The sequence below is a fragment of the Saccharomycopsis crataegensis genome (assembly GCF_037102585.1).
Source record: "Saccharomycopsis crataegensis DNA, jcf7180000000073, whole genome shotgun sequence".
NCBI lineage: Eukaryota > Fungi > Ascomycota > Saccharomycetes > Ascoideales > Saccharomycopsidaceae > Saccharomycopsis > Saccharomycopsis crataegensis.
The window spans coordinates 1,535,802-1,560,298 of record NW_027043820.1 but is presented as its reverse complement, the minus strand read 5'-3'; the positions used below and the strand labels follow the sequence as shown (position 1 = coordinate 1,560,298).

Below are 24,497 nucleotides of genomic sequence, written 5' to 3'. Positions count from 1 at the left end.
AAACCTCACATTGTTATCCTCCTGGATATAACAAAACTACCCACTGAAATAAATCTTTTTCCATTCAGCCTTTTGACTTGCAGGATAATATTCGACATAATTGGCAGCTTTATTATCGTTGTTAATAAATTTTCCAATGTTAATGACTCTGACCCCATTAACCATTTCATTGAAGAATCCAATTGTTGAGTCAAAGAGAATAAGTGTATTAGGCAATGGATTCATGGCCATCAAGGAATCAAATTTCCAAACAACTGGCCTGGTGGCAATGGCAAATGGAGACATGTGAGATTGGTGTATTAAAGTATTAGTTAATTTGTTAACGTCTTTTTTGAAAGCTCTAGAATCCGATGGTTTCAATATCTGTTTTCTTAATGAATTGATATTCAAATTATTCATTGAGGAAATTTTTGTGGAAAGCAAAGCTCTGGAAATTCTCCTTTCCTCGTCATCATCGTCATCATCTTCTATATCCTCAACAATTTTCTCAACATTATTGTTAGATTCACTATCCAAATTTCTCATCATTTCGACCTTCTCACCATAGAAGTTAAATGGAATATCATTTTTTACCATTCTTTCATAAATATCATCATTGATCAAATTGATCTCAGTATTCAAGTAAAACATTTTGAAAGGATTTGTCACAATTTTCAAATTCTTTACTATTTTACTCAACCGATTGAAAAAAAGCTTTGGAATTCTGTTGAATGGCATAGCCACTGATTTAGAGCCTTGATAAACCAAAGAGCTCCAAGGATCGTTATAACCAGCAGTAAATATGAATTGCGTTTTTGCACATAAGGTCGGAAAATTTGAAAGAATAACCGCTAGCGAGTCAAAGAGGTGCTTATAATTCATTGAAGAATTATCACCAAGGGAGTTAACCGAGGAAGTTTCAAAAGATCGCGAAAGGAATGAGCCAGGGAACACAATAGCTATTGGTAGATCATTTATATCTTTGGTAATTTGAGAAAATAACTTTTTCAAATAATCAAGAGTTTTCAACGAGTCCAAAAATATTTCAGAACCAATAAATATGATTCTATCTAGTCCTAAAGACCCAGCGTCTTCAGATTCTTGTAATTTTAGTCTAGAATCAGCAATTAACTTTTCTTGATATTGATCAAATTCTCTGATTGATTTGGGATTCTTAATATCCAAATTATTTGATTGAAAGTCTATCACTCCAAAATTTCTGAAAAAATCTTCTCGCGATTCGGCCTTTGGATGATAAATTAAATTCACCACGAATTTCAGCTTGCCTCCGAAATTGATATAAATACCGTCACAAATCAATAGACAGCCTTCGAAATAAAAGAAACTTTCATCAGGATAAGCATTTTCCAAATCTAGCTCTATTGAATCACTAGAATCCTGTAGCTTATATTTACCTTCATTGTTTTTGGTCAACAAGCCGAATATAATAAATTGTTTACCATGTCTACCGAGCAAATTTTTTATCAACATGATTTGCTTCACTTCCTCATTGATCGATTTCAACTTCGAGAACTCATCAGAAATGGATAAGAGCTGTAGTTCATCGAAATATGTGGAGGAAGTAGGATTCAATGCACTACTGAAATGAAATGATTCATTTCTTAAGATCTTATGATACACTTGGTGGTATCGAGAAATATATATGCTCAAATTATCTTGAACATTGAAATCTGAAGATAATTTCTTGATTAAATTAGTCTCTGCTTGCATTCTATCATGTGGCGGCAAATAAGGTTCATATTTCTTTCGTGAATGATTGAATCTTGCAATTGGCAACTCATAGAAATCCTTTACCTGGAAATATTCGCTTAGTTTCATTCTTTTGATGGTCGTTGGCCTGTCCTCCATTAGCTCGTCAATATCAATCAATGTATCAGTTTTGTTAGCCATCGGGGCATCATCATTTTTCAGAAGGAAGTTACTCAAACTACTTTGAGCTCCACCACTAGGCTTAGCATTGGTAACATTTTTTTTTTCGTTGATGTCCTTAATTATGGTTTTCAAGTTCTCTCCATCAATAAATAAATTCTTATTCGCCTGGAACTTGGCTTTCCAGCTCTTAGCAATATCTTCAATGAACTTCAAAGACTCTTGTGATTTCCATTGTGATCCAAATGTTGAACCTATATACTCTGTTAAGACTTCCAAGGCATCAGATTTGACATGAAGGCCATGCTTTTTTGAAAGGATTCTGTAAGCAATAGGTCGAAGATGAGAGGGCTTAAGTTTAATCTGTAAAGGTATTGGTTCCATGCTGTAACAAGTTTCAAAAGGATGTATGTCAAAATAAATCCCGTCAGATTGCTAATAATGGTGTGGATCAACGATTTTCAGTAAATGCATTCACGTAGTAATAATTTTTTTTTTTTTACGCGTTTTAGGGTGAGATACCCCATATCATGACAAAAATCCAGAGCTTTGGAATTTTGAACATCATGCAATTAATATAAATACCTTAAATGAAATATACTGGGAACCTCCAAAAAAAAAAAAAAAAAAAATGGTAAAGAAAACTTAGAATATATAAATAATGTTAGAACAACGTGAAAGGGAACGTCACAAAATAGAAAAGCTGGAAGCAAATCATAAAAGAAAAATCAAAGGAAATGACAATCAATAATTTTCTATAATACAAACAGATTGGATACTGGATAATAAATAAAGAAAAATGAATCTGCTCATATTTTGCTCCAGTTAACCTCCTCAGGTTTATACTCAATGGTTTGGTATTCATAAAGTGATTCAACTGGCTCTTCTTTAATTTTGAAGCTGTCATTAGGGGTAAACACAGGAGTGGTTGTCAGCCCCGTAATATCAGAGAAATCAGAATGATTCGAAATGAAGTGGCCCTGGGAATAAATTTGAGGACTGGCAAAACTGTCGAACTTGTAAGGCAAATTATCTAGAGATGGGAGCAGACCTTGATTAGGCAAATGGTTGAGCTGAAGCGACAGCAGAAAGTTTGCAGGAATAGCCGTGATTCCATCTTGATGAGAGAAATGCGGATTAGTTGAGATTGGATAATCAAAACCATCATCGACCAAGGGAAAAACTGAAGGTTGATAATTGCTGTATGTGAAATTTAAGCCAACAGGAGTTGGCGAGTCTGCAATGCTATCGAATGCATTTAGCGAGTCAACAGAACCACTATCTTTAGAATAGGCGGAGGAAATCAAGCTTTCTGACTTTGGTTGTAAGGAATGCAATCCTTGGCCATGCTCCATGAGAAGCTTCTTCCGTTTTGGAGATCCAGAGCGCAATGGTGAGGCGGAATTAGATTTCTTGGCTGGACCAGCTTTAAATTTTCTGCTGGAACCTGAAGAATTTTTTTTCATAAGTTTTCTTTTGCAAGGACTTGGTTTGCCATTCTTGGCAGTAATGTGGGTTTTTAAGTTATCCACTCTACTGAAAAGAATTTTACAATCCAAACATAACCTTTGTTGTTTGTGTTCCTTTTTTTCGCTTTCTTTAGAGAATCCAAGAACAGTGAATGGGCAATTGTTGCAATAGCTATGGTTACCATCGCAATATATCTCTGGTTTGAAATCACTTTCTATGGAATGTTTGTTCATATGCTCGGCTAAATCAATGTAACTACTGAATCTGATATCTGAATCTGGGCAATTGTGATAACTGCAGGTCAATTTAAGCTTTTGAGGAGTCTGAAAGCTCATGAAAGTCTTAATATCTTTATCTGCATTTAAAGCTTTCACGAAGTCGTAGTGGCCATTGGTGTAAAGTGAGGGATTTTGGGAAGCTAATCTGGATTTGAAATGGTAGTTGCTGTAGTAATGTTGTTGGCTGCGGGAACCAAGGTAGTCAGCCCCAAACACCTCATTGTCATCATAGTTATAATACCCTTGATGATCATTTTCGAAAGTGCGGTTAAAGTTGGATTGCAGCGAAAACATTTGAGGTGATAATTTGATGGGAATAAAGGGAATGAAAACTGGAACGGATGATTAAAGTTGATTTCAAGGAATGTGCAGGTGTTCTAAAGAGGTATGAAAGAAAAAAAAAGGGAAGGGAATATTGTTATTATTTTCAGACACTGATAACTGATAGATCGTGGGAGTGAGATATGGTGCAAAAGACGGGATATATATAAGGAAGAGTGGATGAATTATTTACAAAACTCATGTTGACAGTTTTTTGTTAGGGGCACGCATGCTTTCCCTGCACCCTACTGTAGAACGCCCCAACTGGCGTTTCGGAATATTTTTATTTTTATTTTTAACTATTGGCGAGAAAATGATATCGAGACAGGTAAAGGTGGAGTATTGACAAGAAATGTCAGGATACATATATTTTATTATTGGTGTATATGTTTGTGTGCCCACCTGCTCAATTATCATCTCAAAAGATCTGGCTGCAGAACCCTGGGAACTGGCATATCTTACTCGATAGAAAAGTGCACAAATATCTTTCTGTCATAGCATACTTTTCCCTTACTTCATTTCTTTGTTCTCGCCTAATTTAATAGAAACCTAACGGTATCTAAAAATAAAAAATACTTTCTTGTGTTTATTAGAAAATCCTATTTTTATCACAGTCCCTCACTTTTGAAACAGCAATTGTGAGATGAAGTTATCATATATACATTGGCATTTGAGTTAGATATGCCGAATCACCGAAAATCCTCAAGAACAGTAACTATTATGCAGTCGAAAATCTTTTTTCCACTTTTTGTTTCCCCATTTTGGCATATCAACACTCTTTGTACTTATAAAAGGCCGATCTTTTACTATTTATAGAATAGAATCAATAAATACCTAGTATTTCAGTAAACAGCACCTCAAAAGTCCCTTTTATTTTCTTCGTAACACTTACAAACAAGCCTCTAAGCTCCCCGTGTTTGGCGAATGCCACAAGGACATCCTTGACTTTTTCTATTTCTGGATATGTCTATCTTCTGTTTGTACTATGTCCTAAGATTGATCAGTTATTTTTAGCTATTTATCGGGAATTGATAAGGTGAATTACTTCAAACATTTCGATAAAACTAGTTAAATCCATTAAAAATCAAACATTTATTTACGTGTATTTATTTACGTTAATCACCACTAAGATGGTCTTCATTGACTGCCCAACAACCACTTCAATTCTTGTGCTTTGGCCTCACCCACTAGTTTCAAAAGCTCAGCATACTCCATGAAAGTGTGATCTAAATATTCGAACCCTGGAACAACAACTTCAGAAATTAGCAAATGACTGTCTTTATCCGAAATAAAACTGGCCTTCCACACGCCCCCTGGTACAACCCACTGAGCCACCTCTCCCGCAGCAAAATCGAATCCTACCCTAAAAGTTTTAACAGTTCCATCAGGATAAACCAATACATATTGACCCGACCCTTTCTGAAGAATGTGAATGATCCTTGAACGGTTTCTGTGCATTCTTCCAAGGGGAATAAAAGGAGTAATGAGATAATAGATCAATGTGGAATAATTTCTTGTGATCTCTTTGCTATCCACTCCAACAGTATTAATAACCTCAGGTGAATCAGGATTGTATGGATTGTGCATGTAGAAAGGAGATCTATCGGTCTCTTTAAAATATCCACCTTCTCTATGCTCAATCAATTGCAAATGGTCAATTATCTGTTGACATTCAGGCGAGTTTGGCAATGGATTATCAACATATTGGGGTTTATGGATAGGCACATCACTCTGTATGCCATCAATAGTAGGTGATTCAAGGTGGAACATGGCTGGTTCGTTTGGTTGTTGCCATTAAGTGTGTAAGGGAAATGAAAGCGCATAGTGTGCTGAGAATCTTTAGATGGGAGGAGACCAGGTGCACTTAGTATATAATGTGCGGTGCGGTACGGTGATAGTGAGAATCATGAAACAAAAAATAACAGATCAACATTCACATTTCTTGTGGTTTGTGTCAAAGCAAACATTCAAATAGATCCATTAGTTCAGTATAGAGCAATAAAGACTCTTATAAAAATACCAACCACAGAAATATTTTTAACACTCCTTTTTTGGTTTTTTCCATATCAATTTTTTGCTTTTTATTTTTTATTTTGTTTTCTTTGCTTATCAGAAGCTGGTCTTTCTTGATATCCAATTGTCACGAAATTAAAAAGAATTAAAGCCTCTTCATCAAATATCAGAAAAAGACAAGAAAAAAAAAAAGAATAAAATAATTAAATAAAATATAATTCAATTAATAATGTCGAACAGGAAGATCAGATTGTCTGTTTTTGCTGTGGCTATTGTTGTCGGTGTCCTCATATTGTTCCAAACTTTCCATTATTCTGATGATTTCAAAATGGCCACCGCATTGTTAGGCGATGATACCAAGGAAAATACCGAAGCGAATAATATCCTAGTGTCCAACACCGTCGTCCAGGGAGCCAACAGTGAAGACAAATTGCAGGAAGCAAACCTGGTCATCAAAGTTTCTGGTGAGGATAAGGAAGGTTCTCGAAAGGATTTAACGGAAAAACCAGGCGAACAGTTTAACCCAGAAAAAGAGTTCATGGAAATTCTTTCATTTTCTCCAGTGGTTATTTTCTCAAAGACCTATTGTCCATATTCCCAAAGATTGAAATCATTATTGAAGAATGATTACGAATTAACCCCCGAACCAATTATTGTCGAACTAGATAAGCACAAGCATGGTGCTGAATTACAAACCTATATTGGTCAACAATCGGGCAGACGTACCGTGCCAAACTTGTATGTCAAGGGGGTGTCTAGAGGTGGTTCAGATGATATCAGGGAATTACATGATAAGGGTGAATTATTGGACTTATTGACCACTTGGGGTAACAAATCTTTGAAAGTTACTAAGCATAGCGTTCCTTCAAACTCATGATTCTAAGAATTATTAAAAACTTTATATTTTCCAGTGACTTCATGCTTTATTTCCATAACTATTCCATAACTATTATGTCATATGCAATATACATTCACTATCTGTTGCAACATTTTTTCTCTCCCTCCAAATGTTTACGATGTTTTGTTTGTATTCAATGTACAGTATTATATTCTAGTTGAATTGGAGCCATAATAGCTACTCTGTTTGTGCTGTAATCATATTGACTGAATAATAAATTGAAAAAGCTGTTGATGTTAGCGGACACTACTTTGTGTTGTAGAGACGCGTGAGGGCGGACTATTTGTTGATTCTTAGAGTCACGCACATACCACCTGATACCAATCATGTGCTTAGGGCGACTACTCTCAAAATCTCCGTCACACCTTCCTAAAGCAGGCAGTGGTTAGGAACCCCAGGGAGTCTCCTAAGATTTTTTCATATTCTCAAAATTTTTCAAAGGCCATGAAATGCTATCTGGATTTGTTAGTGATTGAACAACAAGTAAAAATAGTTGAAGCAAAATGGCTACTGAATTGACCGTCCAATCTGAAAAGGCTTTCCAAAAGGTGTGTATTGGATTAGTGATATAAAGGAAGATAGAAGATACTGGCTTGAACTGTGTGCTTTTGTGGATAATCAGTGAAAAGGAATTTTGGCAATATTAATTAAACAGTTACAAAACATGGAACAATGACAATGGGAATATTTCACACAGAAGAGTTTTCAACATCATGGTTTTATTCAGGAAGGATTTAGTGAAGTATTTGCGTTTAATTTAAAAGATTATGAAGAGTATTTGTGAACTCGACAATTGCATCTTTATTATTGAATGATTCAAAGAGAAGTACAATACTTGTGTTTATTTGAAGTGAATGAATGGAAGCAAACAGAGAAACACATGAGCCGAATGGATTTTGGAATGAACAGCAGTTATTAAAAGATAAAAAATTACCATCACAAAGTTTTCAAAATTAAATTGCACCAAACGAAATCACAATAATGTATTATATATTTATCTCCATATTTTTAACAAAAGCAACATAGAGCAGCCGAAATATCTTGATCACCAATAGGAATTATAATACTAACTATTTTTTTTCATAGCAACCACACATCTTCACCAACCCAAAGGCTAAGGCCAACAGAAGAACCAAGAGATGGTACAAGGACGTTGGTTTGGGTTTCAAGACTCCAAAGTCTGCCATTGAAGGTTCTTACATTGACAAGAAATGTCCATTCGTTGGTGAAATTTCTATCAGAGGTAAGATCTTGTCTGGTACTGTTGTTTCCACCAAGATGCACAGAACTATCATCATCAGAAGAGAATACTTGCACTATGTTCCAAAATACAACAGATACGAAAAGAGACACAAGAACGTTGCCGCCCACATTTCCCCAGCTTTCAGAGCCCAAGAAGGTGACTTGGTTACTGTTGGTCAATGTAGACCTTTGTCTAAGACCGTCAGATTCAACGTTTTGAAAGTTCAATCTGCTGCTGGTAAAGCCAACAAGAAGTTTGCTAAATTCTAAGAAAGTTTAAGTTGAATTATGTATTGAATATGATTTGTAATAATTACTTAATTTTTTCTTTGATGTTTTAATAAATTCTCATTTATGCCTTTTATGATGTTGAATCGTAAGTTACGTGAGAACAATAGATTAATGGTACATGCCAGTATTTATAGGTAGAGCTGGTAAATCTAAAGTTTCACAATAAAAATTTATCAAAAAGGATCGATGCATTAATTAAACAAGAGTAATGTGGTCAAAGAAAACAAGGGTATGGAAATCAAATGGATATTACTGATTATAATACAAAAACAAAACAAAACAGATAAACCAAATAGGGAAAAATAAACCAAATAGGGAAAAATAAACAAAAGTATAGTCTAAAATCTAAAGCTCAAAATTTCTTCTATGTACCTGTCATATGGGAAAACACCCACCCCAATTCTTTGGTTGTCAAACTTCTTGAAAGAATTAGTTGATTTCATCAACCATAACAAACTCTCAATAAAAAGATCAACTGCAAGTGACTTAGCTGCAGTTTTATTATCCACAGCAACGTCGTTATCCCCAGCAAATATATTGAACATATGAGAAACTGTTTTAGGGTTCATTCTATAACCAAGCTCCTGAAGAGCTGATTGATATTGATCCAAGTTGATCATCATGTGTCCTCCACAATGTCTAATGAAAACAACTCTCCATTTCCAAATGTAAGCCCATAAATGATAAAATTCCCTAAAATCAACACCATTCTTACCTGTTTTATCAAACCAATTGACCATGATCTTGATAGCACTCAATTGGAATTTTAGACTGTTAAGATGGGCAAGAGCAGTTTGTAGATCTAGGGTATCTAAGATTCCTGAATTTTCTTCATCGACTTTCTTAAAAACATAACGTAATTTCTCTTCAATCTTGAGAGAATCATCGGCAGCTTCAATAGTAATTGGACGAAGCGGCTCTTCTTTGACCCCCATGTCTGCCGCTTCATCTTGAGGGAAAGCGTGCATAGATTGATGATGGGAATGCTCATAAGATGCAGTATTTTTTGGAACACTAGCGATTCTTAATGGTGAAGTATCGACATTGAAAAAATCTTGGGAATTTTTATTAGAACTCTGAGGCCTAGCACTATACTCATTGCTAGCAGTCGGGCTCAAGACGCCAGTGTCAGTAGGACCGAAATTTGGGAGATCCCCTGAAGCATTTCTCGAACCAGGAGGTCTTCTTAAAGGTATTCCATTATCATAAGAAGGGGACCTTGAATGGTCACGAGATTTCGGATGGGCTTTTTGTTGTACAGTCAACCCTTGATCCTGATATCCAGCTTGGGCATCATTCGGATAGTGTTTAGGGGCTTGGGACATTTGACTCCTTGGATCTAAACTGATACGCTGCACTTCGTGAGACAATTGGTTGGTATCGAGTTTGTAATAGTCAGAACTTTGGTAATAGTCAGCACTTTTTCTTCTAGCATGATTATTTGGCGGCAATGGTGACAATCTATTTATAGAATCGTCCGAATCAAGAGTAGCCATCATGTTCAATTGGGGATTGCTAGGGGATCTTAAAACATTCCTGCCAGAGTTTACCAAGTTAGGAGTACTAGGAGATAACATTGGAGACGATCCAGCAGAATACTGGAGTTTACCAAAGTTTGGAACCGGCCCATTTCCTAGAGACCCGTATGCAGATTTACGTTGCAGAATTTTCTGTTGTTGTTGTTGTTGTTGTTGTTGTTGCAGTGGAAGCGGTGGCTGTTGTTGTTGCTGAAATGAGCCTGTGGGTATTGAAATATTCCCAGATAATGCCAATGTCTTTCTCTTAGTCCTCATATCATAGTCTAACTCTTGGAGATTAGAGTTTTGAGGTGCTAAAGAACCTGGGAAATTATCTGGAAAAGGTTTTCCACTACCAGAATATTTTCGAGTTTTTGCAAAACCATTCAGACTTGGAGCGGCATACATCGTGTTTCTAACGTAAGAAGCAACAGGTGTTGTTATTTGAGAGGGTTGTGCGGCAGGCTTCTTACCAAACACCTCTGTGGGAGTTGCAAAAGCCTTGTTATAGTTAGTACGTCATTCTTCAACGAGTGAGTCACCACAGTTATAGAGGTGTCACTTACCAAAAGTTCATCTTCTTTCTGATTATTTCTCGGCAACATAGCTTATGCAGTTTGCTCTCTGGCTTTGCAACCTTCAATACTGGTGAGACCAAAGATAAAATAAAAGATGATGTATCCGCAGATTTATCTACACCGATTTTTGTGGACAACAAAGATCTGCCCTCGGAACACACGTGCTCATCCATCGACAAAAATAAAAAAAAAAAAATAGTTTACTAACCGCACGGGCCATTGCAATTTCTTAAAAAAAAAATTTTTTTTTTTTTCTATGTATCAAAAAACAGGAGGAGACTGACAAAACCAAGGCTCAATCAAAAGATTGTTACTTATTCACGAGGATCTGGAAAATGAAGCAGACAATTGTTCTGCACATCACACCAAAGACGATTAAGAGCATTGAGTTTGCAGCTCTTTCGTCAAGTGAGATTATTCAACAGTCTGAGGTCGAAGTTGCTACTAGTGATCTCTTTGATTTGACTCTGGGAGCTAGAAAGGCAAAGAGTAATGGGGCTCTTGATCTTAGAATGGGGGTTTCCTCCAAAGGCGCCATTTGTCAAACTTGTAAAGGCTCTCTAGCAACGTGTCAGGGTCATTTTGGTCATGTCAGATTAGCGTTGCCTGTGTTCCATGTGGGTTATTTCAAGCAAATCATCAACATTCTCAAATCCATCTGTAAATCTTGTTCCAAAATTTTGTTAACTGAAGATGATAAGATTTCATTTCTAAAGGAATTAAGGAAACCTCACACTGATAACTTAAGAAGAATGACCATTTTGAAGAAAATTATCAAACAATGTGAAAAACAAAGAAGATGTTTGCATTGTGGGGCTCTTAATGGGTCAGTGAAGAAGGCTGGTACTGGTTCTTCCAACTCGGCATTAAAGATATTACATGTCACTTTCAGATGGATTGGTAAAAAAGTTCCTCCTGAAAAAGAAGAATGGGATGAGCAATTTGATTCATATTTGGAGCATAACCTTGAGTCAGCACCATTTATCAAAAGAGCCGTTGATGATATGAATCCATTGAAGGTTCTCAACCTATTCAAGTTAATTGTTCCAAATGAATTAGAATTATTGGGAATAAACCCAGAAAGGGGAGGTCGTCCAGAAAATTATATATGGAGATACTTACCTGTTCCACCTTCTTGTATTAGACCTTCGGTGGTCATGATGGACTCGTCCAATGAAGATGATTTGACAGTTAAGTTGGCAGAAATCATTACTGTTAGCTCTATCATTAGAGTTGCCTTGGAGAAGGGGATTTTGATTAATAAGCTCATGGGTCATTGGGATTATTTACAGGCTTGTATTGCCATGTATATTAATTCTGATATTGTCATCAATGCTAATCCAGAGACTGCATTTGGTGGGGCGGCCAGCAAACCAAAGCAAATTAGAGGGTTCTGTCAAAGATTGAAAGGTAAGCAAGGTAGATTCAGAGGTAACTTATCTGGTAAGAGAGTGGATTTCTCCGGTAGAACAGTTATTTCTCCAGATCCAAATTTGTCCATTGAAGAAGTCGCAGTTCCAGATAGAGTGGCGAAAGTTTTAACGTATCCTGAGAAGTGTACCAGATATAATCGAGAAAAATTACAGAAATTGATCATAAACGGTCCAGATGTTCATCCTGGTGCTAATTATTTATTGGTCAATGGTGATTCTGAAAATAGAAGAAATTTGAAGTTTGGTAACAGAGAAAACTTAGCTAAGAATTTGAAATACGGTGATATTTTGGAAAGACATATTGAAGATGGTGATATTGTGTTGTTTAATCGTCAACCTTCATTACATCGTTTGTCAATTTTGTCCCATTATGCCAGAGTTAAACCGTGGAGAACTTTTAGATTCAATGAGTGTGTTTGTACCCCATATAATGCTGATTTTGATGGTGATGAAATGAATTTACACGTTCCACAAACAGAAGAGGCCAGAACAGAAGCTATCAATTTGATGGGGGTGAAGCACAACTTATTGACACCAAAATCTGGTGAACCAATCATTGCGGCTACCCAAGATTTCATTACTGGTTCATACTTGATTTCCCATAAAGATACCTACTTTGACAGAGCGGGCTTCACTCAAATTTTATCAATGATGTCTGATGCAAATCTTCATTTTGATATTCCACCTCCAGCGATCATGAAACCGGCTTGTTTGTGGACTGGTAAACAAGTGTTTAGTTTATTAATCAAGCCGAATCGTCATTCTCATGTGAAAATTAACCTTGATGCAAAGAATAAAACTTTCTTCAAACCTCTAAGATCTGATTGGCCAAACGAAATGTCTCCAAATGATGGGTTTGTGGTCATCAGAAACTCTGAGATCTTGTCAGGTGTTATGGATAAGAGTGTTTTGGGTGACGGTAAGAAACTTTCTGTGTTTTACACCATTCTTAGAGATTTTGGTGCTGATGAAGCTATCAAATCTATGAACCGTATGGCAAAAATGTGTGCCAGATATTTGGCCAACAGAGGTTTTTCCATTGGTATTAACGACGTTATGCCACCAAATAAATTACAATTAGAAAAAGATAAGATGGTACAGAACGCTTATGATGAGTGTGACAAATTGATTAAATTATATAACCAAGGTAAGTTGGAGACTCAACCAGGTTGTAACGAAGAACAAACTTTGGAAGCAAAGATCGGTGGTATTTTGTCCAAAGTTCGTGATGCTCTTGGTGATGTAGCGACAAAGGAATTAGATAGATTAAACGCCCCATTGGTAATGGCCACTTGTGGTAGTAAAGGTTCGGTGGTTAACGTCTCTCAGATGGTGGCGGTTGTCGGGCAACAAATTATTAGTGGTCATAGAGTTCCGGATGGGTTCCAGGATCGTTCGTTACCTCATTTCCCTAAAAGATCTAAGACTCCGCAATCCAAGGGTTTCGTTAAGAATTCCTTCTTTAGTGGTTTAACTCCTCCAGAATTCTTGTTCCACGCTATTTCCGGTCGTGAAGGTTTGGTTGATACTGCGGTTAAGACCGCCGAAACTGGTTATATGTCCAGAAGATTGATGAAGTCTTTGGAAGATTTAAGTCTTAAATATGATAACACAGTGAGAAATTCATCGGATGGTGTTGTTCAATTCATCTACGGTGGTGATGGTTTGGATCCATTCGATATGGAAGGTGATGCAAAGCCAGTAGACTTCAAGAGAACATGGGATCATGTTTATAATATCACTTATAGCTCTGGGGATAGGGGATTGTACCCATTCCAAGTCATGGAGGCTACCAACAAGATTTTGAATAAGTATGAAGATAGCTTGGATAGATATGATAACATGGGTAAATTGATCACTGATGCTTCTGTAATTGACAATGATGAGTTTGCCGACAGATTTGACAGTGAGAGAGAATTTTATCAATCCATCAGAGACTTTGTGCAACAGAAATGTGATAGATTGGCCAGGGTCAGAAAAACAAGAAATCTTCAAGAATTATCAGATTGTCCAGGCGATGAATTCAAAAAAGTTGACTGGGATGAGATTGCAACTGATGAAGCCAAGAGTTATGTTAGACAATTAAGTCTAATCACCAAGTCAATGATTGACAGTTTTATCAAGACTTGTATTAGTAAGTACTCCAAGGCTAAAGTTGAGCCAGGTACTGCAGTTGGTGCCATTGGTGCTCAATCTATTGGTGAACCAGGTACCCAAATGACTTTGAAGACTTTCCATTTTGCTGGTGTTGCGTCTATGAATGTTACATTGGGTGTTCCCCGTATCAAGGAAATTATTAATGCTAGTAAGGATATCTCCACGCCAATTATCACCGCCAACTTGGTCAACGACAGTGATGAAAGAGCGGCCAGAGTGGTTAAGGGTAGAATCGAAAAAACAAAATTGGGTGATATTTCAAGTTACATTCAGGATGTTTATAGTGAAACACAAACTTACATTGAGGTTAAACTTGATTTGAAAACCATCGAAAGATTGCAATTAGAATTGACAGTCGAAGAAGTGGTGACTGCAATTTTGAAGGCTCCAAAATTGAAGATCACTGATGTCCATGCGTTTGGTAAAAATAAGGTGCAAGTGGTGGTTTTCAACGGTGGAAGCAAGACCTCTTCAACTGCATCCAAAATGACTGACAAAGAGACTTTCTTTAGAGTCCAACATTTGTGTAGAGAATTGCCAAACGTCACTGTCAAGGGTTTGCAAGATGTTTCCAGAGCTGTCATCAACATTAATGAAAGCACCAATAAGAATGAATTGTTGATTGAAGGCTTTGGTTTGAAAGAAGTCATGTCAACCAATGGTATTATTGGTACCAAAACATACTCCAATCATATTTTGGAAGTTTATAAAGTTCTTGGGATTGAAGCAGCTAGAGCACGTATCATTTATGAAATTGATTATACTATGAGTACTCACGGTATGAGTGTCGATCCTCGTCATATTCAGCTATTAGGGGATGTCATGACTTATAAGGGTGAGATTCTTGGTATTACTAGAAATGGTTTAGCTAAAATGAGAGATTCTGTGTTGCAATTGGCAAGTTTTGAAAAGACTACTGATCATCTTTTCGATGCTGCATTCTACATGAAGAAGGATAATATTGAAGGTGTCAGTGAATGTATTATATTGGGTCAAACTATGAATATTGGTACTGGTGCATTCCAGTTAGTCCAAAGATCAAATATCAAAGAGTTGAAACCAAAACAAACTATCTTCTAGATTTAGGTTGATAGTGGCTATTTCATTAATTTTTTTTTTCTTTTCTTCTGTTCGTTTTTTTTTTTTTTTTTTCCATTTTAGTCAGCTCTTATTTTATACATATCTATCTAGTCTACTTTTTTCTAATATTATTAGTACATATTTGCGAATTTCATGATTCAAAATCCAATATTATATTAATTGTAAAGTAATCTGATCATTTATCTATTGATATAAGTCTGTAAGCATTCTATCCTCAACCTGTATATACCCATGATCATATTTACCCAAATACACATTCTCCACTGCTTTAATCACTTTCAATTTGTCTTCTAATGAAACATTCATAGAGCCTAGATATCTATTTTCGACTTTATAGTATTTTTCAAACCTTTTAAAGATCTGATAAAAGAGTACGTTTTTAATATTGTTGAAATCATCCACGCTAAAGCTTTCAGCCCCATCAAGGATGAATTTCTTGAAGATGTTGTATCTGATGAAGTTTAGGCAAATTTTGAACTTCACGTCAACAGAAAGTCGATTATATTCTGTGATAGTTAATGATTTTTTCATGACAAATTTTGAGTTATGCCTTGGTCGGTCTGTGATCGTTAGCCTGCTCATTTGCAGTAACTCATCAACGGTTGAATCCTTATCTGGAAATCTTAAAATTCTATCGTTAAGCGCGTTATACTGTTTTTGTAATTGACACAATATAAGCGATGGGGACATGAAAAACAATTTCTTCGTTTGGTGAAATTCATCAACATGCTTGAGCAATTGAGTCTGTTCTGGTTCCTCCTTGGAAGACACTTCATTGTGAGAGTAGTAGTCATCATGATCGATTATTGCAAACTTCTCGAAACATTTTTCTAGCTGGCTCATATTGATCAGATATCTTCTTTTCGTCGGGGATCGATGACGATGACTTCTAGGTTTCTCCTTGGCGATGAAACTAGTTACTATGTCCTCATCTTTTGAGCGTTTTGTCGGTAGCCTCTTCGTGTCCATATTCATTCCAGTTATTTAGTGATTTCATTCATTCACCGTGAGATCAGTAATCTTCTTGTTGAGTTCTGCAATACTTTTTGCCGTTTCTTTGTCACTATTACTCAACTGCTTGAGTTTCCGACGATGACTGCTATTGGTACTTTTTTTTCTAAACGAAGAGAGATCTTTAAACGGAATCCGACGAGGGTATTTTGCACTCAAATAGCTTGGTTTTCTGACCCTAACAGTAATTCTTCTATGATGATGGTGGGATAGGCTTAACGGTCTTCCACTTGCGAAGCACGTTAGTTTCTTGCTGGACCTTCTTGGGGGAGATGCTAATTTATTTGACTGATTGACTTCATCAGCTCGAGAAGAGTTTCTGGAATTATAGATCTTCTTGTAGGCGTTCATGATGTACAAAGGAGCATTGTTAGATGTCGGTCTCCCAAGGGACTCTTTTTTTTTTTTTTTTTTCCCCTCTTCACTTTGTTAAACCAGAAAAAAAAAAAAGGAAAAAAGAAACGAAGGTTTGCAGTTGAGAAATTACAAGTATAAAATAATTAGAATTAAACGATTTTTATTGGAATTGCCGAATTCGTCTACTTTTATGAACGTGAAGTGAGACGAAAGAAATAAATCAATTAATAAAACAATAAGGGAGTGAGAAAGAACAAAATGAGAAACCAAGTTCAATAAAAAAAAAGAAAAGAATAAATGAATAACATATATGTGTGAAAGGAATTGAAAGCAATTTCTTTCCATGTAGAGGTTCTGGAATAGTCTCAAAACGATAGAATATTCTCTAATCGGTCAACGTATGAGTAGAATGATATGAAACTGCAGATTTTGCTCTTTCATGCCTTGAAAGAAGCCTGTTGCTATGGTTATTATTATTGCGAGAGGAATCAAAGGCGGCATTGGCTCTAAGATTGAAGTCTGTAGTGTTATTTCCATCAATATGCAAACTTTGGGATAGGTTGAGTAAATTGTTCAAAGATTTGGAAGTTGACATACTTGTAGCAACCTTTATAGGTTTGGGAGATGTGGTGCCGATATGGTTTGTTGAATAGTTGATATCACCGCTTTTACACTCGATTCCTTTTGCAATATTATTATTCCTGTATGAAACGCTGGTTGGTGATAATGACGTTGTAAAATAATCCCCTTGACTTCCCATTATGCTGATGGAGCGGCCTTGTGAATGGCCACCGTAACGTGAACTATTCAAATATAATTTGTTGTCTTGAATATTCACAGGGATTGGTTTCGTATCAAACGTTTCTGGAAAATGTTTATTTGTTAACGCAGCGCTTTCATGTAGTTCCAATTTTGACATAGAATCCACTAAATAGACGTTCTCTCCAGGGTCTTGATATTCTCGAGATGGCTCGGTTGCGATAATATTTTCTTTATCACTATTATCTGCTGAAACATTAGCGGTTTGCAAAACTCGTTTTTTCTCAGTTTCATCTTTAGCAAAGATGTGTAAACTGTAATTGCTAATACTCTTCAAGATACTAGCATTATTGAGTAGATCACGGTTAACATTCGCGCGGTCTTGTTGGAGAAATGCCTCTATGGAACTTCCCGGTTTGTATTGATGAAAATAATCATCATAATCAAAAAGATATTTTTTGAAATTTATAAAAAGTTGGGCATCGGTGTTGAATATATCATTTTCATCCTCTGAATCGCTTAGCAAGTAATAGGACTCCAAATAGCTCGGAGCAGATCCATTGATTTTAAATCCCAGTCTCACCCAATTGAATACTTTGCACAAGTTGAACAACTTTATTCTATAATTCTTATCAAAATTCTGCAAAGGATTACCAATAAGATTCAAGCTATCCATTGTTGAGCGATCTTCATTTTGAAATAGCGTCACTTTCTCAAAATTCTGTAGATCATCAAGTTTCTCAATATTATTAAAGTACAACATATCACCATTTGTCATTATTGATAGAGGGTTTGGATCAGGCGCAGTTATTTCAATTCCAGAAAGAAATAAACTCCTCAAATCTTTAAGATAATTAATCTTGTTGTAGCTCAAGTCAACCTTTATTAAATTCAAAAGAAATTCTAACCCGTTTAAATTTGTGATTTCATTGTGCTTTAAGTTTATCAACGTTAAACCTTTGAGGGAAAATTCACTATTATTTTCTTCACTTGTAAAATATTTGAAATTACTAAGATCATGAATTAAATTATCCGACAAGTTCAACGACTTCAAATGAACTAGATATTTCAAACAAATTGGAACCTCTGTGAACTTATTACCAGATAAGTCCAAGGAGTTCAAATTTTCCAATAATCTAAAAGCATCAACATGATCAATTGAGGTTAAGCTAGTATTGGAAAACGAGAGATATTTGAGATTCTTCCACTTATTTTGATAAAAAGGATTCTTGAAGCTCGTGAAATCAGTGTGGTTATCAATGCTATGGTAATTATGATGATTGTTATTATTATCAGCCAATTGAGATTTCTTGCTGACATCAATAGAATTCCTCTTTTTCCGTATGTTAGCAAATGATTTATGGCGTTTCTTATTCAATTTCTTTTTCTCATTAAACGTTGACGATACTGGTGAATTAGGCAATGAGTTTGGTAAGGAATTGGTATAATTATGAGTGTAGTTGGCATTTATAAGTTTATGGTTTCTGTTGTTGTAATCCTGCCATAACAACTCCATTAAAACCATTTCTATCTTATTATTCAAATCAAAATTCTTAATAATAAGGAACTTCAAGTTTTCAGCTAGGTTATGCCAACCAAATAGCTCTTTAGGGTTGATTTCATTAATTTCTAATATTGACAAGTTTTTGAATATTGTTAGTGGTACTATAGTATCAAATGGAAACTCCTGGTAGTTCTTAATTAACTTGGAGTTCAAATCAGGTGATATTCTTAGGCACGGCAATTTTGTGAAGCACGAATATAAATATTTCAAATGATTAGATATCACCGGATTATCGGCAAAATTATTGTCATAAGGGCTACCTGTCCCATTATAACCATTGATAGACATCGAATTCCATATTGACGAAAGAGCGGACTTCATTGATGACATAGAGGTGATAGAAGCATTATCGTTTGAATTGACCGAGCTTGAGTAGCTACTGAGTCTTTTGCTTTTGCTGTTGTAATAGTTATTTGAAAGAAACGACACATATTCCTGTTGCTCGTATACTGGCTCGACAGGATGCAGATTATTGTTTGTTGTAGTGTTGTCGAGGCCATTGTAGCCAATTATGTAATGATGATCAATATCATATAGTCGAATATTCAAAGGACCGGTCTTCAAGTTTATCTGATTAAAGCTATCTAGTAGGAAGTATAAATGGTGTAGCGTAAGTGATAGTCTAACAGGTTTATGGTTCACGTTTTTCCTCGCGTTATTCTCGTCATGGTGGTTATTAAGAGTGCCTGTGCCACCATGGCCACTAGACTTCTTATAAGCTAACAATGCGTTAGCCAACTGCTTCTCATGACTTTTTATAAAGCTCGATAGATTGGCGATATAAGTAGATCCATCGCAAAGATTCGACATCGTGACACATTCAAAATAATAATATAGACAAGAAAAGAAAAAAAGGAGAAGAGAAGAAAAAAAGAAAAAAAAAAAAAGAAACCTCCCTCTATTCTCTCTAAGATTGTGTTGTTTTTTTTTGGTGGGGTTTTCTTCCTTTCCTTCTTTCCCGGTAATTCCTCCTGTGGTAATATCTGTTGATATTAGAGATCTCTCCAGATTTAATCAAAACAAAAGAAAAGAAAAAAAAAGAGAAAAAGAAAAGAAAAAGGGACGCTGCATTACCCGTTTTGGAAGTGTGCTTTTCTATGTGCGCGCGCGCATTTGGTTTATGAATAACTTAAAAACTACTAGGGAAACTTATCGGCCATATTTATATCATCATCAACTATTAATATATATATTATGAATGTTTTTCAATGCAATTAATAAAAATTATCACTTTCTTCTGTATCTGTTTCTGTTCTTGTTCTGTCCTGAATCCTCATTGACTGTAATTTCATGTTTAAGGCTCAACATCAACCCATCAACCTCACTAATCACCTTATTCATCTTTCTTCGCTTCGCAGATTTATTATCGTCACTATTTTCTCCAATATTGTTATATTCTCCAACGAACTTTTCAAGTTCTTGGTTTAATTTTTTGTTGAGTAAATCAGTCTTCCCACTTATCGATGCAACATTTTCTTCATACACTTTCCCGAGCTTTTCCAATTCGATGTTCAAATAATCCAACTCATTTTGTCTTAAAGACAAAGACTTTTTGAGGGAATTCTTCCTCTCAAACAATTCAAGGAGCTTCAACTGGTTTTCCTCCCACTTCTTATATTTCTCTAATTCTTCAGAGGACATATTCTTTATGACAGTTTCTCTTTCACTTTGTAATTTAAATTTTAGATCATTGCCATCAACATTCTTATTGCCATCTACCTTAGCATTCTTGTCTCCATCTACCTGATCATTATCTTTGGTGATAAGATGATATTCGAAATATTTCTCAAGTTTCTCTACTCGTTTTTCCGCTAAAATCTTTTGAAGCAATTTTTTTTTACTAACGAGTTCCTCAAGTTTATCATGCATGTTCTTATCGTGTGCTAAAAATTTCTCTAATTCATCCAAACTGACTTCAAAATCCTCTCTATGTACTTTGTTCAACGATTCAGAAATCTTCAAATCAGCGTCAATTTTGTTGTAGCTCAAATATTTCAAATTAAGTTCATAGATTTCAAAATGAGTCAAGATTAATTCTCTGGTAAGGTAATCAAAGTAGCTCGATTCTCCTGTCTTTGAATCATTCTCTGTAAAATGTATTGATTCCGCCTCTATTCCAATGATGTTTGAGCGATTCTTTATTTGAATAGGGTTTAACATATACAGACTCTTTAATCGCTTCGTATCATAAAAGTAATCATTAGGTGTTTTCAGGTATAATCTTTCAAATTTCTCAAAATCATCAAACTCCAATTTATCATCTTTAACGCTCTTTTTTTTGGACTCCATGTCATCATCAAAGTCAGAATAGTCATCTTCAGGTACGTACTTAACTTCAGTCAATAATGATTTCTCGACGTCTTGAGGTTTATAGATAGGGATTTTTGCTATTGCGGGCAAGGGCCAATTGATATGGGTATTGCCTACCTGCTTCTTGTCTTCTGTTGAATATAACAACCAATCCCTCAAGTAATCCAAATTATTCTGGTATATTGTTTTAAAATTAGCATCAATTAGCCCAACTTTTCCTCTTTCAACAACCACTGCACTGATAGTGTTTCTAAAGTTCTCATTAATTCCATCATCATTGTTATAATCAAAATTTAGAGCAATGTGTTCAACAGTGAAAATCGGAACCAACCTCAAAATTGGCGCTCTCCTCACTTTGCGGCCATAATTCTTATTTCTGATTTCCGCAATTATTGGAAGTTTGGTGTTCACCGATAGATCAAACGGAATTATCAAATCAATCTTGAAAACACGAGTTCCCTCATAAAGATTCAAAAATTTCATAGCATTTTCATTTTTTTCTTCCAAATCTTTGGATGATAACAAATGAACCGTCACATTGTATAAAGGAAATAAATTGAAATTATTGTTGTTTAGATAATTTTTTAAGTGTGAGTTCAAATTTATCAGATAGGAACCAAGTTTCTTCTTAATATCAATATCCTGTGCTGTGGTTACTTTATCTTTATTGTTATTTTTTATGTTAGACCCTGAATACTTAACGTATGGCATCTTTAATCCAAGCATTAGAGATTCGATCAAATCAAGAGTCCTTCCTTCCCTGGAAATGAGCAAAATATTTTTGTTTGAAGGCACGGTTATTTCATTGATAAACCTTTTCTTGACGTTACTTACGATAATCTGATTTATCTTTTTATTGGAAGTTTCAGTTGAGTTCGAGGCTTTGGATGACAGTTTCCCCTGCTTTCCAAACTTTGCATGGTTATGTAATTCACTTTTCAACAACTTTCTGAAATCTAGCACTCCAGAATAAATATCTAGCACATTCTTCAACATTTTGAATTTCCCACTAGTCTGGATCAATTTCATTGGAATATCTTTAGCGGCCAATGATTTTGGCATGAAATGGTCGATTAAAAGATACGGATGCGATGAAATGAGTTGAATATTTAGATATAGCTTTTGCAAAGAATCGATCAACAATAAGTCATCCCTGTTATTGGTTTCAAAATATTTGAGAATGTCCGAGTAGTGCAAAGAAACAATATCATCTGTCAATTCCTTTTGGAAATCTGCCATGGGTGTGGGTAAGCAATAGTCATCTTCTTCATTATTGTAATTTGTTGAATCTGTCACTCCAATTAGTGACTCTTGGAGCTTTATCGCTGGTTCCGGAGTAACGTCTAGTATCTTTGATAAATCCATTATACACCGTATCAGAGTTGTTCTTTGTTATATTGTTTTTATTTTTATTTATTTTTTTGTTGTCACTGTAATTTCTGGGTCACTGGAGTCAGAACTTCAAATTTCAGGTTAATTCAATCCAGGAATAAGCACTATTTTCTTCTCACAATACTTTCCCCTCCAGTTCCAAATACATAAAGCCAAAGGTTGATATAATGATAATTATTCAAAAAACAAAAAATAGAGTTCACAAGAGAACCGCTGGTGCTCATGACCCCCGTTATAACTGCCGTGGTGCGTTTAGTCGCGGTATTGATTATTATTTGTAAGGAAAACAGTGATGATATTTTTTCCTTTACGCTTCGAACAATAGTTCACTCTGTCATCATTATTTTCTAATCATGAGTGTTCCCTCTAAAGGATACTCGAAGCTTTGTGGCAGGCAACTTGTCCAAGTTGTTGGGAAAGACGCCACAAAATTTCTCAATGGGTTGATCACTTCTAAGATCCTTGATCCTCGCATTGAATCATCAAACCCTTATGATTGTCTCATGAACGATAACAGTTTCTACACCACGAAACTTAACTATTTGGATAATTCGATGCATAGTGGTTACAAAAAACTTGGACAATACACTTTATTCTTGAATGCCACAGGAAGATTGTTCACGGATGCTTGGATATATCCATTTCAACTCTTCAATAAGCCAATTGAATCATTACCATTTTTACCGAAGAAGGATCCCAACCATTCTAATTATTTAATTGAGGTCAGTGACACCATTTCCAATCAATTCAAAATGTTTTTGAAGATGCACAAGTTGACATCAGACATCAAGTTGAAGTTTTTTGATGAGAAACAATTCAATAGTTGGTATATGTACAATGATGAAGATCCTCGGGTCATGGGACAGATATGGGATTTCAAACAAAATTGGTTAAAGAATAATAAGTTGTTAAACGAACCGAGTATTGCAAATGCCAAATTCTTAGATTTTGTATCATCCAAACAATTATTTAAGCACGATGACATTGAGTATTTGACCAACAATTTATACGGTTTCGCATTTGATGAGCGTTCACCAAGATTGGGAATGAAATTATTAACCTCAACTGAAATTGGGACCCCGTTGACTTTGGTCGATAAGAACAAATTGGTACCGAATGGTACTGAGTTTGAAGAAATTCCAAGTGCAGTGATGGATGGTAGAAGAATCCTTGGTAATATTCCTGAGATTGGCGATCTTGAACCGAACAAATACCTTCCGTTGGAATTGAATTACAACTTAATGGGAACAGTTAATGATGGATACGATGAAGCGTATGATGATTATTTATTGAGAAAAGAGGAAGCTGTGGAAGCTACAGAAAAAAAAGATGAGTCCGAAGTAGATGAAGTCCTCTATAGTATAGATAACACACCAGTCATCTCATTCAATAAAGGTTGTTATATTGGCCAGGAATTAACTCACAGAACTTTCTTTAGAGGGGTGGTTAGAAAGAGAATGTTGCCAATAAGGTTAACATTTAGTGACACTTTGGAAATCTCCGATCTTGATTCAGTTATTCCAGCATTGAAGTTTGAAGATAAGCATATTTATTTTGAAGAAACTAACGACCAGCTAGAATCACCATATGAAGAGTCTGTTCAAAACAATCCATTTGCCAATAATACAGACAATCCTTTCGGTTCCAAGGTATCTAGACCGAGAAGAAAGGCACACGTAGGGAAGATCTCTGCTATTTATGAAGGATGTGGTGTGGGAATCATCAACATTCCTGAATTTACCAAACCGAATAGGAAATTTTATGTGAAGGTGAAATTGACTGATGAAAACAGAAAAGAGTTCAAGGAAACTTGCAACTTCGAATTGGAAGAAGAGGAAATGAAAGTTTATGTTGAAGGGTTTGTGCCTGAGTGGTTCCCAGATGGCTGGAATGAAGAGGAGTAAATGTGAATGGTGAAAGAATTGTATTATATTAT

The 24,497-nt window shown here is 35.6% G+C and overlaps 12 protein-coding genes across 12 annotated transcripts; 4 read left to right on the top strand and 8 right to left on the bottom strand. All coding sequences in view use genetic code 12, as the record gives it.

Annotated features, from left to right (window-relative positions):
- Positions 1-36: 36 nt before the first annotated feature.
- DPB2 (DNA polymerase epsilon noncatalytic subunit) lies at positions 37-2,253 on the bottom strand (the record flags this gene model as incomplete). The annotated part of the gene is made up of 1 exon (XM_064995040.1): positions 37-2,253. One exon carries the CDS (start codon positions 2,251-2,253, stop codon positions 37-39), a length of 2,217 nt encoding a protein of 738 aa, XP_064851112.1.
- Positions 2,254-2,678: 425 nt separating this feature from the next.
- DASC09_014360 (uncharacterized protein) lies at positions 2,679-3,911 on the bottom strand (the record flags this gene model as incomplete). The annotated part of the gene is made up of 1 exon (XM_064995039.1): positions 2,679-3,911. One exon carries the CDS (start codon positions 3,909-3,911, stop codon positions 2,679-2,681), a length of 1,233 nt encoding a protein of 410 aa, XP_064851111.1.
- Positions 3,912-5,075: 1,164 nt separating this feature from the next.
- Positions 5,076-5,708, bottom strand: CFF1 (Cff1p; the record flags this gene model as incomplete). The annotated part of the gene is made up of 1 exon (XM_064995038.1): positions 5,076-5,708. One exon carries the CDS (start codon positions 5,706-5,708, stop codon positions 5,076-5,078), a length of 633 nt encoding a protein of 210 aa, XP_064851110.1.
- A 472-nt stretch (positions 5,709-6,180) lies between these two features.
- DASC09_014340 (glutaredoxin) lies at positions 6,181-6,828 on the top strand (the record flags this gene model as incomplete). Its single annotated transcript, XM_064995037.1, has 1 exon — positions 6,181-6,828. One exon carries the CDS (start codon positions 6,181-6,183, stop codon positions 6,826-6,828), a length of 648 nt encoding a protein of 215 aa, XP_064851109.1.
- A 524-nt stretch (positions 6,829-7,352) lies between these two features.
- Positions 7,353-8,361, top strand: DASC09_014330 (ribosomal 40S subunit protein S11B; the record flags this gene model as incomplete). The annotated part of the gene is made up of 2 exons (XM_064995036.1): positions 7,353-7,397; positions 7,936-8,361. The coding sequence occupies 2 exons, from the start codon at positions 7,353-7,355 to the stop codon at positions 8,359-8,361; spliced, it is 471 nt and encodes a 156-aa protein (XP_064851108.1).
- Positions 8,362-8,720: 359 nt separating this feature from the next.
- On the bottom strand, positions 8,721-10,504 carry DASC09_014320 (uncharacterized protein; the record flags this gene model as incomplete). Its single annotated transcript, XM_064995035.1, has 2 exons — positions 8,721-10,400; positions 10,466-10,504. The coding sequence occupies 2 exons, from the start codon at positions 10,502-10,504 to the stop codon at positions 8,721-8,723; spliced, it is 1,719 nt and encodes a 572-aa protein (XP_064851107.1).
- A 308-nt stretch (positions 10,505-10,812) lies between these two features.
- On the top strand, positions 10,813-15,147 carry RPO31 (DNA-directed RNA polymerase III core subunit RPO31; the record flags this gene model as incomplete). Its single annotated transcript, XM_064995034.1, has 1 exon — positions 10,813-15,147. The coding sequence occupies one exon, from the start codon at positions 10,813-10,815 to the stop codon at positions 15,145-15,147; it is 4,335 nt and encodes a 1,444-aa protein (XP_064851106.1).
- A 204-nt stretch (positions 15,148-15,351) lies between these two features.
- DASC09_014300 (uncharacterized protein) lies at positions 15,352-16,143 on the bottom strand (the record flags this gene model as incomplete). Its single annotated transcript, XM_064995033.1, has 1 exon — positions 15,352-16,143. The coding sequence occupies one exon, from the start codon at positions 16,141-16,143 to the stop codon at positions 15,352-15,354; it is 792 nt and encodes a 263-aa protein (XP_064851105.1).
- An 18-nt stretch (positions 16,144-16,161) lies between these two features.
- DASC09_014290 (uncharacterized protein) lies at positions 16,162-16,530 on the bottom strand (the record flags this gene model as incomplete). Its single annotated transcript, XM_064995032.1, has 1 exon — positions 16,162-16,530. The coding sequence occupies one exon, from the start codon at positions 16,528-16,530 to the stop codon at positions 16,162-16,164; it is 369 nt and encodes a 122-aa protein (XP_064851104.1).
- A 391-nt stretch (positions 16,531-16,921) lies between these two features.
- DASC09_014280 (leucine-rich repeat domain-containing protein) lies at positions 16,922-19,669 on the bottom strand (the record flags this gene model as incomplete). The annotated part of the gene is made up of 1 exon (XM_064995031.1): positions 16,922-19,669. One exon carries the CDS (start codon positions 19,667-19,669, stop codon positions 16,922-16,924), a length of 2,748 nt encoding a protein of 915 aa, XP_064851103.1.
- A 417-nt stretch (positions 19,670-20,086) lies between these two features.
- Positions 20,087-22,534, bottom strand: HDA3 (Hda3p; the record flags this gene model as incomplete). Its single annotated transcript, XM_064995030.1, has 1 exon — positions 20,087-22,534. One exon carries the CDS (start codon positions 22,532-22,534, stop codon positions 20,087-20,089), a length of 2,448 nt encoding a protein of 815 aa, XP_064851102.1.
- A 380-nt stretch (positions 22,535-22,914) lies between these two features.
- IBA57 (Iba57p) lies at positions 22,915-24,465 on the top strand (the record flags this gene model as incomplete). Its single annotated transcript, XM_064995029.1, has 1 exon — positions 22,915-24,465. One exon carries the CDS (start codon positions 22,915-22,917, stop codon positions 24,463-24,465), a length of 1,551 nt encoding a protein of 516 aa, XP_064851101.1.
- Between the last annotated feature and the right edge of the window lie 32 nt (positions 24,466-24,497).